This window comes from Sceloporus undulatus, chromosome 7 (genome assembly GCF_019175285.1).
Source record: "Sceloporus undulatus isolate JIND9_A2432 ecotype Alabama chromosome 7, SceUnd_v1.1, whole genome shotgun sequence".
NCBI lineage: Eukaryota > Metazoa > Chordata > Lepidosauria > Squamata > Phrynosomatidae > Sceloporus > Sceloporus undulatus.
Window position 1 is genome coordinate 36,924,658 of NC_056528.1, and position 15,290 is coordinate 36,939,947.

The 15,290-nt window shown below is 39.8% G+C and overlaps 1 protein-coding gene across 1 annotated transcript in view; it reads right to left on the reverse strand.

Moving 5' to 3' along the window:
- Positions 1-15,290, reverse strand: part of IL1RAPL2 (interleukin 1 receptor accessory protein like 2) — a 464,513-nt gene that overhangs the window by 183,051 nt on the left and 266,172 nt on the right. Inside the window, exon 3 of the mRNA XM_042477717.1 lies at positions 4,088-4,361. Within this exon, the coding sequence (XP_042333651.1) occupies positions 4,088-4,361 (274 nt within the window). The remainder of the gene's footprint in view (positions 1-4,087; positions 4,362-15,290) is intronic.

The following is a 15,290-nucleotide window of genomic DNA, read 5'->3' on the forward strand; positions in this document are numbered from 1 at the left end:
AAACAGCATCAAAATGCATTATTTCTGCAGTGCAGGTGCAGCCAGAGATAACCTAGCTACCTGTGTCGTCTTAACTGGAATCTGGATCTGGATCTGGATAAAGCAGACCATGTGCTTCATCACCAAGCGATGGCCTTGCCCTCTGATGTAGACTAGAGCTAACATAAAAGTTGACAGCCACACTTGCAACTGTGTCAAGAAGCAGCCACCCTTCTCAGAAGCCTTTGCTGCAAACCAGGTGTGAGAATCACAAAGCAAGACAGAAGCAGTACTTTCCTTTTGTAGTTGTTTTCCCCCCAGAGACTGAATCCAGCGGCAATGAACTGTGATGTTATTACAAACTGCAAAGAGTACTGTCTCTAGCAATCCCTCTGGGGCTGAGGTTAGCAGCAAATCAGCTTTGCTCTTAGCTGAAGAGGTGGTTTTTCCTTCCTTTTACGAGAGCAAGCTTTACATCTGTCTTTTTGTTCTCTAAGGAGATCCTCTGGTCCAGGATTCAGATGGTCATTGATGCCTCATCTATAGAAACTTAACTTTTGTCTTGGTAGTAATGCATCTTCTCTCCTTTCATTTTTGAAAACAACTGATCATTTTGTTCTTCAAATAAGGGAAAAGAGTGCACATTTTGGACTAAGATGCAATCCTGTTCAGCTTGAAAAGGTAGCTAGTTTTGAAATGAAGTCTAAAATTAGTTTCTCTCTAACATTAAACAGAGGCAGGCAGTTACTTAGAGCTTAGAGGCAGTGAGTTACATGTAACATAGTTATTTGTAACTAGTTCTCTCCTGCCTTTTTTATAACGAAGGTGAAAAAAGGTCACGTTGAAAAACAGGCTTCTGCCATACTGGAACATCCATTCAGTTTGACATCGTTTTAACTGCCATCGCTCACTGCTATGGAATTCTGATATTTGCAGTTTGTTGTGGCACCAGAGCTCTCTGACAGAGGAGGCTAAAGAGCTCACAAAGCTACAAATCCCATAATTCCATAGCATTGAGCCTTGGCAATTAAAGTAGTGTCAAACTGAGTTTTTTCTGCAGTGCAGATGCAGCCTTAGTTCTTAGATAAAGAACCCAACATTTTGTTTTTCCTTTGTACATGGACAGATGTGCTGGAAATATTTAGAATGTGCATTGCTTTGAATGAAGGGGGCAGTACTCTTTTAAGCTACCGTAAGTTGCATCTCATCCTTACATGCATCATCATAGTTGCCCACATCCATGCTAAAACAGTAAACTTCACCTTCCTCATCCTGCCTCCGTCTCCAGAGATTGCTCACACCTAACTCTGCTATTCAAGGTTTTCCTGCAGCTGCTATTTTAAAATATACACATACAACTGCAAGTATGCATTAGCATAATGTGTAATTTGTTTTATTCGTTTTTTCCATATCTTATTTTAAAATTTAATTATCTTTTTATCTTGCCTATTTGTTTATTATGAAATTACAGTTGGCCTTTGGTATCCGTTCAGGTTTGGTTCCAGGGCCCCATGTGGATACGAAAATCCATGGATGCTCAAGTCCCATTAAAAACATTGGGTAGTCAAATGGTGTCCTTTATCCAGAATGGCAAAATCAAGGTTTGCTTTTGGAAGAGAGAGAGAGAGATAGATAGATAGATAGATAGAGAGAGAGAGAGAGAGAGAGAGAGATTCAAGCCATGGATGGTTGAATGTACCATCATTCTGTGCTGGGGGCTAACAGTTGTTCTTTTCTTGGCTGTCCAATTGGATAGGTTTCTGTTAAAATATTAACCAAACAAATGCCTCCCTCATTACTCTAAGACATAGTTATATATGGAGGAAATTTAATACAGCCCTAGTTTGAAGCCAGTGGCCCCTTTCTGTTGTTGCATCCCATCGGGTGTATTCACATAACCTACAGCTGTCCCAATTTATTCATATAAATAAATAAATACATTTATTATTATTATTATTATTATTATTATTATTATTATTATTATTAATTTGACACAGTCCCAATTAATTCTTTCTTGTCCCATTTTAAGCCACATTTAAAAGGTCCCAGTTTCTTTCTCCTCCTCTCACTTTCCACTTCCATTGCTGCAATCTGAAATTAAACTACAAAAGTACTTTGCATTCAATTAACTCAGCAGCAGGGAAAGGAGAAGAGAAGGTGGAAGCTTGCCCATCCCAACATGCTCAGGCAAAACCAAAGTAATGCAGCCTCTCCTAGCTTGGCTGTTCTTCCTCATTAATAATTTTTGCCATCTTGACCACATTCTGATATTGCTTGACCACACATGTCCCAGTTTCCAACTGGAAAATGTGGACGGCTATGAGATCCCAGCACAACCCACTGCTTACAGCACTACAAATGTCAAGGCAATGTTATGATAGCCAATCATCTCAGGCAATAAGAACAACAAAAACATGTAGTCCCATCAGGGGTCCACAAGAGACACGGTGATGGACAGAGATCAGAGAATGGCGCATCAGGAGTCATGACCCCGACTGCTCCATTTGTTTGCTTGTCAGTCTCTCTGCCCTTAGAGCAGAGGCAGTTTGGGTTGGAAGCATGCTCAGAGCTCTTTGCATTTTAAAGTTCTCTTGGGTGCACTTAAAGGCACGCTCATTCATTTTAAAAGAAAATTGCATGACCTTTTTGGTCCCCAATGTAAATGTCTGGTTAGGAGAGGTACTTCTGTCATTAAATGGCCCCTGTTCAGCAATACTTTGAAATGCATTCTTCATTTTGAGCACAAAATCAAACTTAAATTAAGGAGCTATATTTGTACACACAGGACATGGATTGATTTGAAGTAACCTGCAGCCTGTGCTGTTGTCTTTATGTGGCAGGCATAGTTTACTACCTGAGTGTACCCACACTGCATTTATACAAAAGTTTGTTAGATTCTACACTTTTATAACAACTTTTCACTCAGGAAAAAGGATAAGAGGAAGTCAACATTCATGTGCAGAATGTGTGCCCTCAAGTTGTTCCAGGCTTATGGCAACTCTAAGGCAAACCTCTCACAGGGTTTTCTTGGCAAGATTTGTTCAAAGGAGGTTTGCCATTGCCTTTCCCTGAAGCTGAGGGCATGTGATTTTCCTAAAGTCGCCCTGTGGGTTTCATGGCCAAGCTGGGAATCGAACCCTGCTTTCCAGAGTTGCATGGCCCCATTTTTCCCTCCAGTAATAGCATCCAACAACAGAATACTATGAACATCCTCACATGCCACAGCGTTTAAGAATCCTGTTGAGAAAAGAGCTATCGGCATAGGATGGAACCCTGCTGGGACATTTCCATAGCATACAAATAGTTATGGAAATGGTTGTCCATAAAGTGTGGTTCCTTGTGTAGCCATGCATTCTGCAACTATACACACAGTTGAATCACACACACCTTTGACTGATGACTAAGGAGCTAACTGTTGTCTAACATATGAGCCCAAGGCTTTGGTGCCTTTTGACCAACTGTGGGATCCAGATGAAACAGGACTGTTGCTTCCATCCATCTCAATGGATAAGACTGAACATTCTGCCTTTTCTAGCAACCTGTCTCTACCCTCAGGGTCCTTACAGCATGTATTCCAAGACAGGAGAGGTCTTGAGAAGAAATCACCTTCAATCATGACACAGCCTTTAGGAACAACTATAGTGGAATCATAATAGAGAGCCTGAAGAAGGTGTAGAAAATAGAGAATGGTTGCTGGGATGTTGATACACTCCCACACATAGTCCATGGATGGACATACGCTTGTGACTCTGTGTATGATAGAGCCAATGCATGCATCTGAGCCAAAGAAACAAAAGTAACAGAAGACTGAAGAATATGCTCCTAGAGCACTCCAAAAATGGTTCTGGAGCTATCAGAGCAGAGACAGAATATGAGGTTCTTAGTGACTAAATATGAGGTTCTGAAAAGAAATATATGCTCCTAAAAATAGACTTAGATGTGGAAGGACCTCTAGGTACATGTAGATCAACAGGTTCAAGGCTGAAACTAAAGCCCTAGTCATTGAAAGAAACGAGACACCATTTCACAGAATAAGAATGCTGGTTTATATTTATGCTGCATATGAAATTTATGCTGCATAGGACTTAAAGGTGAACATAATACCCACCTTAACACACAAGTGTAGAAACCACTGTCTTGAACCTCTGCTGCATGAAACCATATTGAATCTTCATCTTTGCTCATTCTAACTTCCGAGAAGATAATGGGCTCTTCCAGATCTCCTTTGTTCCTGTACCACATCAGCCTCAGGCCTGTGCTTTGAGCCATGGTGTAGTTAGTCCGAATATAGCTGTAGAAAAGAGCGCATTTCACTCGGACTGGCTCACCAGCCAGAGCCATGTATCTCTTGAGATCCACTAACCAGTCAATGCAGCCATCCACTGAAAGGAAAAATGAGAGAGGACACTTTAGAAATGGGGCAATGAATTCACAATAGCAGACTTAGGCTGCACTGCAGAAACAAAGCATTTTGACACTGCTTGAACTGCCATAGCTCAATATATGGAATGCTGGATTTGTAATTTTGTGAGAGATTTAGCCGTATCTGTCAGATTCTTCTAGTGGCAAACTACAAATCCCAGGATTCCATAGCATGAAACCAGTTACAGCAGTGTCAAACTGCATTATTGTTGCAGTACAAATGCAGCCTCTGACATTGTTCTGAATGAGATGGCAGCATTTTGCACTGTATCATATGAAACTTCAAAAATCTAATTGCAAACTAGTTCATCAGTTTAGTTCTCTCCCTAATAATCTAGTTGAAAACATACCCAAGTTTCTTTTATCATCATGGATACATGCGCCATCTGAACTTGCTTGATTCAGAAGTCTGCCATCTCATTCTTAGGGAATAATTGAGCAATTGTGCCTTTTCAAATTCTGAAATGAACTGACTTGATCCACTTTTCCTGGACTAAGATGTGGATTAGAATGCAGTTATCTTTTGGATTTTGCACTTCTCTGACACAATTCAGTTCTCAGCTCAAAAAAAGTACCAAACTGCATTATGATGGATATTTTAAGATTAAGTATCATTATAAATTCATACTTTGGGTTTAGATTTGGACTGAATGCTTCCAAATCTAATAAAATACAAAATAACAGCAATAGTAATAAATCAAGTCAGGCAAACCATTAGTAAAACAACCAGTTCAAACCAACCACACTGAGTTAAATCCAATTTTAATCCTAGCCAGACAAGAGTCATTGAAATGAGTGGGATTTTAAAAGTGCTAATACATCCTATTAATGTCAATGGGCCTACTCTACTTGGAATTATATCTGAATTTAACACAATACATTTACAAGCCATTTCAGGACCCAAAGGCCTGCCTAATCACACCATGTCTTTTATATGCTTACCACAACCTGACCTTGTTTTGATTTCTACACAGATTGCATACTAGTTTAGACAAAATCTCTGTCCTATCAACATGATTTCCAGCTCTTGAGACCAACACTTCTGGGATCTGGTTGTAGCTTGAGGTCAAGCCAAGGAAGAAGATGTAGTCTGATTTCACGGATTCAAGAGCAGAAGTCTTTGCAAAATTTGTCTCCTTATTTCACATGTAGCAAAGCAAAATGGTTGCCCCCCCCCCCCCCCGCATAACATAAATTTAAAAAGCAGACTACCATATATATTTGACTATATGTCACCCTCATGCATAAATAGAGGACAGGTTTGGGGGCCAAAATTATGAAATTTGATACAACCCATGTACTGTATAAGTTGAGGGTAAAACTTAGGGTCATTTAACAAAGGAAATAAAGGATGAGGGAAAAGAAAATAATGCCAAAGTGCACCATTATTTTCTCACCTATACATTCAAAAAGACCACAAGTGTTGCTGCAGCAGAGAGAGTAGAGATGGTTGGTGCTTATTTTAGGTTTTCCTGCCTTTCACCACTTTTCTCTACTCAGAGAAGGGGATGGTTCCTATTTTGATAAAAGTTAAGGTAGAGTACTCACACTGACCCATGAATAAGTTGATCCAGGTATTTTGGGTCCATTTTCTTTTACTAAAATCTCTAGATTTATACATGAGTATGTATACTAACTCCATACCTGTTGGTAGCCAAAGAACTGAACCAAAAATAACTCAGAAGCTGATCCAAATGCATCACAGGTCTTCAAAACAACAATTAAAACAAGTTTGTAACCAACCCATGTTAAGAAGTGCAACCAATGAAGTTTACAATCCTAATTTTGGTATCATCGTTGCATGTAATTATTAGGGGACCTTGCTGGGCTTATTTGTTTCTCTCCTAGGTTTTCCTCACTCCCCCTTCCAGATGTGCCTCCTTTGATGAATAATTCAACTGCTTTCTGCTCCACCACTTGACCCTATCGACCAATTTAGTGATTACAATTTTCTGCATGAAGAAAATCCAGGACAGCATGGGAGCTCACACCCCCTGCTCACATTTTTCCACCCTCCAATTAGCTATGTTTCATGAAACATAATGATTACAGGAGGTGACAAAAATCCACACCACACCGGATTCAATTCTGACTTCAAGGTAGCCCTGCAAGTCCCTCTTTGGAAACCAATTAAGGCATAAGCTTGAAGATGCCAACGTGTCTGCAGCACATGTTTGCAGTACTGCAATTGTTCTTACTAGGCAGAGGGAAAAAAATCAACATTAAATGCCTCCTGCCATAATTTAGTCACAAACAGAAGACTTTCTTTTCAGCACAGGACCCCGTCTTACATTTGCACAGGTTACATGGAAGCTACCAAGGTGTTACTGTGGCTGCATGCGCACTGAAAAATGATCCAAATTGACACCTCTTTAACTGTTGGGACTCAGTGCTATGGAATTCTGAAAATTGTAGCTTTTGTGGCACTAGAGCTCTCTAACATAAAAGGCTACATTTCTCACAAAACTACAATTCCCAGAATTCCATAGCATTGAGATGCAGCAGTTAAAGTGGTGTCAAACTGGATTATCTCTGCAGTGCGGATGCAGCCTGTTTGTCATTCTATCAGGATACCTCCTTCTCCAGCCCTGTAGGTGGGACCTGATCTATAGCTCCATCTCCTCCTCCCATGTTCTGGCTGGAGCAATGCTAAGGTGGGGAAGAGCATTAGAATGGTCACTTCACACATGACCTAGAGCTCACCACACCTGATACGGTACAAAGGAGTTCTAAATGGATCCATGTCTCATTAATTCAACCAAGTAATGGGGACAGTATGAGTATTTACACTGCTTTTATGTTCTGTTTGTGGCCTTTCCACTTGTTAACCACTGTGATGTGAGACTAGATCAGGTTGGGGAACCTGTGGGGAACCCATCAGATCCTGCTAGTATGCCATGATAGGCATGATAGAAACTGTAGTCCAACAGAATCTGGAAGGCTAGAGGTTCCTCTCCCAAGGCAAGATGAGTCTATTTGGTCTGATCTATCAGTGATTTTCATGATCACCCATTCTTTTACACAGCATAGTTGCTCCTTCTTTTGTTCTTTGGTTTGTCCATTGCTTCTTCATGCATACTTCTAAAATGTTTGAGTCGGATGTCCTAAGCTTAGTGGTCACAAAACTGGTGCTGCTGAACACAGAAGGACTTACTTCTGAGTAAACTACTGGAATTTCATGGGCTGAACGTAGGGAAGGAGCCTCACCTCAGAGTTCCATAATGATGTAGCTTTCACCCATTTAGACCATAGGTTATCCCAGAAATAAACACACAGGATTGCATAGTTAATGTGCAAAGGGATTCCTTCAGTTATCAAGGTCTTAGAACCTCTTTAAGAGTTCTCTTTACCTCTTAATGATTTTTCTTTAGTCACGCTAAGCTTCTCTCAAATCCCTTCAAATCCAGGCTTAGAAGACTAATTTCCAAATCAGAGTACATTAAATTTAATTACACTGTGGTCACTTGAACCAAGGAAATGAACCATACTTCATATGCATTTTGCACAGTTCTGCTAAATTTCCATTTCCAAACCTTTGTCGTGTAAGGTTTTGAGAAAGGTTAAGTTGAAGAGGGAGCAGGCATGGCCTGAAATCTGATAACAGCCATATGTTTTTAAAAAATTAAAGGCATTAATGAGCCATTAATTCAGTTTTTCCGCTTGGCAATTAAAATATTCAAATAAAAGTCTGAAAAAAACAAGAGACAGCATGTAGTTGAAAAGGCAGACACATATTTGTTGTAACTCTACAATGCTTCACAGATTAAAACAGTGATACCTCTGCACATGAGGGCAGAAATACAATATTTCAACTGGCAGCATCCCTCCATCAAGCTCCAGCAGAAAGAGAGAGATGAAAATTAAAGGCCCTCCCATCAATTTTGCTGAGAAACCAGTCCCATCAGTCCTGAACAGAAGCCACTCCATTGGGCTACTATAGGAAAAGAAATAGGAAGGAAAACTATACTGCTGGACAGGGCTGGAAATATTCACTTATGTCTTTCTTTTATATGTCAGCAACAACAACAATTAGAGAGTCTTTTAACAGCATTTGCACATTTTCCAATAACATTTCTCATTTTGGACTTTTTTGTGCAAAGCTTTCATGTAAAAATGTTGTTTTTTTGTTTTGCAAAAGTATACAATTTTGTGCCATTTTTAATGCACAAAATACAGTGGCTTAAATCCTTAGACCCATTAAATCAATACAACCTGTTGAGTTGTCATTTATGGAAGTCCTATTGTTTCTATGGGTTTACTCTATTTGGTAAATTCACCTGTTACTGCCAAATAGAGTAAACCCATAGAAACAACAGGACTTCATAAATGACTCAGCAGGTTGTATTGATTTAATGGGTCTAAGGTAGTAGGCCTATTTATTTATTTATTTATTTATTTTGCTACTGCAGCTGCTCTGATTTTTAGAAAGGTGCGGGTCTTTCTCAGTTTAGTTGCTCCAATCCTGAAAACTGTCTATTTGCAAAAACAATTCCAGCAGAGCCGTTTAATTCCAGCCAATCATTAAAAAATTGGTGGCAGTTTGCTTGCTTTCCTCTCCCCTCCTCATCTTTCCTCTTTTGTCATTTCTTTTATTTGGTGGACATCAGCCTAAACCCAATGGTTAATTCCGCTCCATTCCACTAAAGTGTGGCATTTAGTTCTCAATGAAATAGCGCATGGTTGGGGGAAATGCAGCCTGTGAACCATTTGCAATCTCAACCTTTATTTTGCAGCCCTGACTCTCAGGACTCAGCTTAAGCCCCAGATGGCCTGAAATAATTTTGGAGGGCTGTTTTTCACTATTACACTATGTTTGTGTAGTACAATTCACAGTTCAACAACTGGAGTTGTTTTTTTTTTATGGAGCCCTGACCTTGCAAGTCCCATGTTTAACAGATGGCAAAGAAACAAACAGAGATAACACAAATTAGGAATAAAATGTTTTAAAAAGCCAACAAACACTATGTGGCAGGGAGACCTCGGAGTGACCTTAATGAGGGAGGAATATTCTTTTCCAGTGCTGCGTGTTTGAACAGCTGATTAAAAGTGGGTTTTAGAGTTGACATAAGGTATCAGATACAGATGACCCTTTTGATGCAGAAACAAGCAAGCTATATTCATCTCAGTTCTTCGTTGAATGGTAGATGTGGCCTTAGTTTGTGTAAACAATGTCTGCTTGATTTGACATTTAGGGCATTGTTCGTCTTGAAAGCATTCCAGTTGTTGCTTTCAGAATGACAGGCCAGAACAATCCATTATTTCTATGTCATTTTGCCATTCACAGACATGATTGTTATGATAACTGACCTCTTATACAACCCGCAACAAGTCCAGAAGCCTGCATAGAAACAGGACAAATGCCACGATTGAAACCAGCTGAACAGGATGTACGAAGGGCTCTGTTCTGGAACAGTGTATGACTATTTCAGGATTCCACTTCATTGTAGCCAAGCCAGGCGCATAAAACATGCAGTACACCCCCAAAACATGAACCACAACTCAGAGTCCTCCCCTGGATCATGGTATCCATAAAAAAGAGGGATCGGTATTGGATAACTTATGTCACCACATCTCTCAGGCTGGGGCAGTCTATTAAAACAACTCTTCTAATTCTGGTTCATGCACCTTGTGCATGCAGGAGATTTCAGGTTTAGAATCCATTCCAAGGAAGGAAAGGGGACCTATTTTAGCCTGAGAGAGAAAACCTATCAGATGCCAGAAATGCAATCATACCAGTTTGGAGGACAGTCATATGCCAACCTTCATAACCCTTTCTTCCTGCTCTATGCTCTTCCCAGCATACCTTTCTATCTGTAACTTTAATTTCTTTTTAAAAAATTCAATTGCACAGTCACACCAATTGATCCAGTAAAAAAAAAAATTAAAACAAAGAAGAAATTGGGAGGAGGAAAAGAACCTGCTTGGAAAAAGCAAGGGGGAAGAGGTGGAGAAAGGAGAGGAACATAGTCATGGCCACGCACATCATGTGGCTTTCTGTATATGAGAACTGAAGCTGGAGGAACATATGACATGTGACTCAATAGTTAGAAGAGCAGCACAATTGGAGGGCATTGATGGGTTTTTGCCAGTCAATAAAAAAGAGCACTCCGGAAATAGATGGAAGAAACTGCAGATCAGACACCATGTTTTGTGATAAGGTACCCTGCTATAATTCTGTTTTGGCAGCCTTGTGTGATAAAGTCCAATTTTTGAGATACTCTTAGGGCCCATGGGCATGGAGAGACACAACACAATGGGGCTGAAAATACCAGCTCAAGTTTAGTTTCAAGTTCTCATTACTAGGAACTGTCTTCAGAAAAATATTTGAGAGAAATATTGTTTTTGAGAGGAAAGAACCAATCCCAAAGTTCAAAAACCACTCTGTGACAGTATCACAGGGGAGGGGCCATGACCATCTCTTGAATCTGACCAGGGTGAATTTTCACCCTAGAAAGACCAGATCCAGCCCAAATGCCTAAGGTTCCCTGTCTGTAGGAAAAGTAACTACTTAGGAAACAAGTTTAGGGATCTCAATATTTGACTTGCAAATGAGGGTGAATAATTTCTAATTTTCTCCTCAGTGTAGAGAAAATTAATATTTCTACACAGTCCTCAAAAGGCATTTACACAGAAATTATTCTCTTCAGAAGTACACATGGCTTTTTTGGACTGGTGGAACAAAAATTATGCAGTTGTGCAAAAAAACCCAAAAACCCTTACACTGAACACTGCTTCTGGATTACCACATGGATATTCTTGTTGTTGTTGTTGTACAAGATTACTGGGTTTTTTTTTTTTTTTTTTTTTGCATTTCCACTTTTGCCATTAGTTATTCCTCCTTTTCATATGCTGAAACACAGAAATTGTGCACAAAAATGGTGCACGTTTATCTAGAAATAGTTTTTTTTTGCACAAACACTATTTCAGTGCAAAGAACCCATGTGTATTTCCATGCAGAAGAATTTAACAACACATGTTATAATCATGTTTGAATACTGGAGAGAAACTGTGCAAAATTCTCACCATTGTGTTATTCTTTCCAACCAGCAAGTAAATGAATAACAGCAAATTTACTTTCCACCCTTACCAAACATACAAGATCATATATATTTTAGGTTTTGCTTTTAAAAAAATTCCAGTGCATTCTTGACCTGGCCTGGGACCATGGTGTGGAGGAAAGGGGTTGCCTGCTGACCATAGTAATAAAGAAAATCTTTGTTGTTGCTGCTGCTGTGTCTTTAAGTTGTTTCCAACTTATGACAAACCTATGAAGTTATTAATTCCCCTGAATGGTAAAACTAGATTAGTCAGAAGAGCTGAAGCTCCAAGATAAAGTACAACCTGTGCCATCACTACATCTTGGGACAATGAATTCCACCATTTATGTATGCATTGTGCGAAGATACATGTAGGCAGATATATTCCAGAAACATTCTGGGATGAAATATAACCCGCCTCCAGTGACATAATACGTTTTGATAATGGCAGACTCTCTTTTGTATCTGTTGAGTCCAAATATTATCCCAGTTTTCTACTACGCTCAGCTGTTAATGATGGGCATAATTAAAGGATCCGGGTGCATCTGCTGGAAAGGGAGGCCATAGTTCTTCATTGTTTCTGCCTGGTTAGGAACTCTTTCATTTGTTGCGTAGCTAAGCCTTCCACAAGAGCTCCAAGGAGATAATTACGAAGAGCAACATATTCTGAGAAACTGACTGAAGACTATTTATAAAATGGTGTATAACATTTGATGACATTTAAGGGAGGAAAGGGGGAAAACGAGGCTTGAAACACGCTTGGACTAAATCATAATTATTGAAGAGAGGCTAATCAAACAGCCGATGACTTCTTCCCCGCCTCTCTGTCATTTTCTCTTGTTAGAAGCAGCGCCACACAGTCATGCACGGGCTTCTTTACACAGTCGTGCATGGGCTCATATCTAGGTCAAACTGTCTAAAGCTTCTACTGCAAAGTTAGAATATGTGCATGTTCCTCCTACCCCATTCTCAATGAAGTATCAGTCACCGGAGCATGTAAACAGGCAGCTCCTTCTGGAAGATTCGAGACACTGTAATTTTAAGCAAGATGAGGCAATGAAGGCTCAGCTTCATGTTCAGGTGTTGAAAACAATGCCTTGCCATCATTTCAATTTATTTGTGTGTTTATGTGCCACCCATCCTTCAAACTGCTAAGGTCAGGAGATGTGGCTCCCCCTTCCCCTCTTTGTCTTCACAGCAGTCTTAGCAGATTGAGAGATAGCGACATCAAACTTCATGGGATACGTGCGGATTTGAACTTGACTCATCCCAGTCCTAGTGGAACTAGTACATCAGGATTGGGCAAAGCCTATGGCCTCCAACATTTGGCTAATACATTCCAGTCATATGAGGATGCTATGTTATGACCCTATCATGGACTTTTCTTAGCAAGGTTTATTCGGAAGAGATTTCCCATGGCCTTCCTCTAAGGCTGAGAAGATGTGACTTCCCTAAGGTCACCAGTGGGTTTCTATGGCTGAGCAGGGATTTGAACCTTGTTTTTCCAAAATCCTAGTCCAACATTCAAACCATGATGGCTCACTAAGGTAAAACCAAGGCATCTGATCAAGGTAGGTCTCTGCAAGATGGAGCTGTTTCTTATAGATCATTGCAAAATTATTATTTTTGGTCCTGGACCAAGAGTGTCCAGCCACCTGATAGCAACTAAAAGGATTGTCGTCCACTTCAAAATGTCTTACCTAGAATGATGCTTGCATGGAGCCAAAGAGTCTGAGAAAAGTATATGTACACATTTTTCAAAGCTCTTCTCTCCTCAGTTCCGTAACTTTCAATCTAGTATTAAGCAGCGGTGGTCCTCCTGCCTTGTTCCATATCCTGTTTTTATGTAAATGTTTATGAAGAAGCCTCTCTCTCTTTTTTTTTTTACAAGATCGCCAAAATCCTTTCTTACTCTCCTTCTAGCCTAAGCACCCCCTCCTCTTCCAGTCAAGCCCAACATGTTTGACGATTCTTATCAATAGGATACAATACTCATTATATTCCTGAATTAGAAGCATGCATAACATTCTGACAAAGTAGGAGACTTGTCATTTTCTGAGTAACCCTTGGGGAAACAGCCGGGCACATGCACACATTTATGAAATTTGTCACATCAATTATGTCCAGGAACAAAGGCACAGATTCTGCAGATCTTGGCTCCAGGGTGCTTCAGAGCTAAATCCTTTTATATCCCTAGACTGGCTCTGAGAAATGGGAGGGGAATATTTCATCTAGGAATGTGGCAAAATCTCTTGGTTGCTTGTATTTGGCAAGATAGGCTGTTCTGACACATTGAGACACACTGTCAAAAGTTTGTGAACTTTGAGCATAAGAACAAGACACTGGGTGGCATTTTATTTCTTTATTTTTGCATTGAGGTTTCCACAATTTGTGCAAAACTAGTGTCGTTTCTATTTGTGGATCACAAGGTTCACATGCATACACACAGTAACCATAGCAGGACTGGCTGATTGACCAATCAAGAATATACATGCACCCATTCAATGCTGTTTATTTGCAAAATTCACACAAAAAGGCAACAACTATCAAAGTTTACCTGTGCAATTTTTGTAACTTGTTCCATCTGCACAAACATGCTTATTGAACATGCAAAACTTCCTGTTGAAAGGGGCAGAAAATAGCTCCCTCTTTTGTAAGCAAGGAAAGTTTGGGTTTTCTGGTTTTGAGCACCAGAATACAACATGTAAACTACATTCCTAGCTGTATTCTAATGTACCAGCTAGGAAGCTCAGAGGGCCATATCCAGCAACTAGGCTGGGAATTCTTATGTGTTCTCTTCTAAATGTACATAGGATTGCAGCATCAACATTTGCTCAACAAAGAGCTGCAGCCAAGGCTTCCTACTTGAATGGCACACAGCTTCAAAGACTTGTATGTACAGTTTGCATGCTTCTTGTGTGATACAGCTCTCAGCTCAAACACTTCATGCCAAAATGTACACATTAGGGGCTGCTGTGTACAAATATGCATATATTTGGATACTAAGGAACGTTGTGTGTAAATACGGATGCAATGTTTGTGCATTTTTTCAAAGATCTGCACACTGACATGGAGATTTGGACAGAGTGGATGGCACATGAAATATGGACCAAAAATGAAGTGAGTCATCCATACTAAATGTGGAAGTCTTTTTTTTAAAAAAAGCCCCCAAATAAATAATAATAATAATAAAAAAGCCTGCAATATTGTGTACACTTATCTGGAGTCTATTCCCACTGTGGGACCTGCTTTTGTAAAAGTGTAATGGGAGCCAGCATGGTGTTGTGGTTTGAGTATTGGACTATGACACTGGACACCAAGGTTCAATTCCCAGCTTGAGCATAAAAACCCACTGGGTGTTGACTTGGAAGCACACAACAACTGTAATAGATTTGGATTACATGGCTAACATGCAAAGAAAGCAATCAAACAGGCCCTTTATATCAAGCAACTAATCATCCTTCCATTGTAGAAACAAATGAAATATCGAAACCCAGCAATGGATTATCATTGTACTTCACTACTGAAGTGCAGTAGTGAAATACATATACTATGGATAGAGAAATATCTCTATCCATAGTAACTGTACAACATTGCCTTGCATGCCAGTGCATTTCAAATGATTTGCTGTAGTTCATATTTAAAATAAATCCAGTAGTCTAGAGATTCTGGGTGCATTTTACCATGAACCATAATAATTTATGAGCAATTATAAGAGAGCATGTACACAGTCGCTAAGTAATTTGTCTCTCTGCTTGCTGTCATATGAATAATCTCTACATTCTAAATCTGCCTGTAATACTTTTTGTTCGCCACTGTCACCAGGAGCAATTTATAAATGTGGGATTGTTG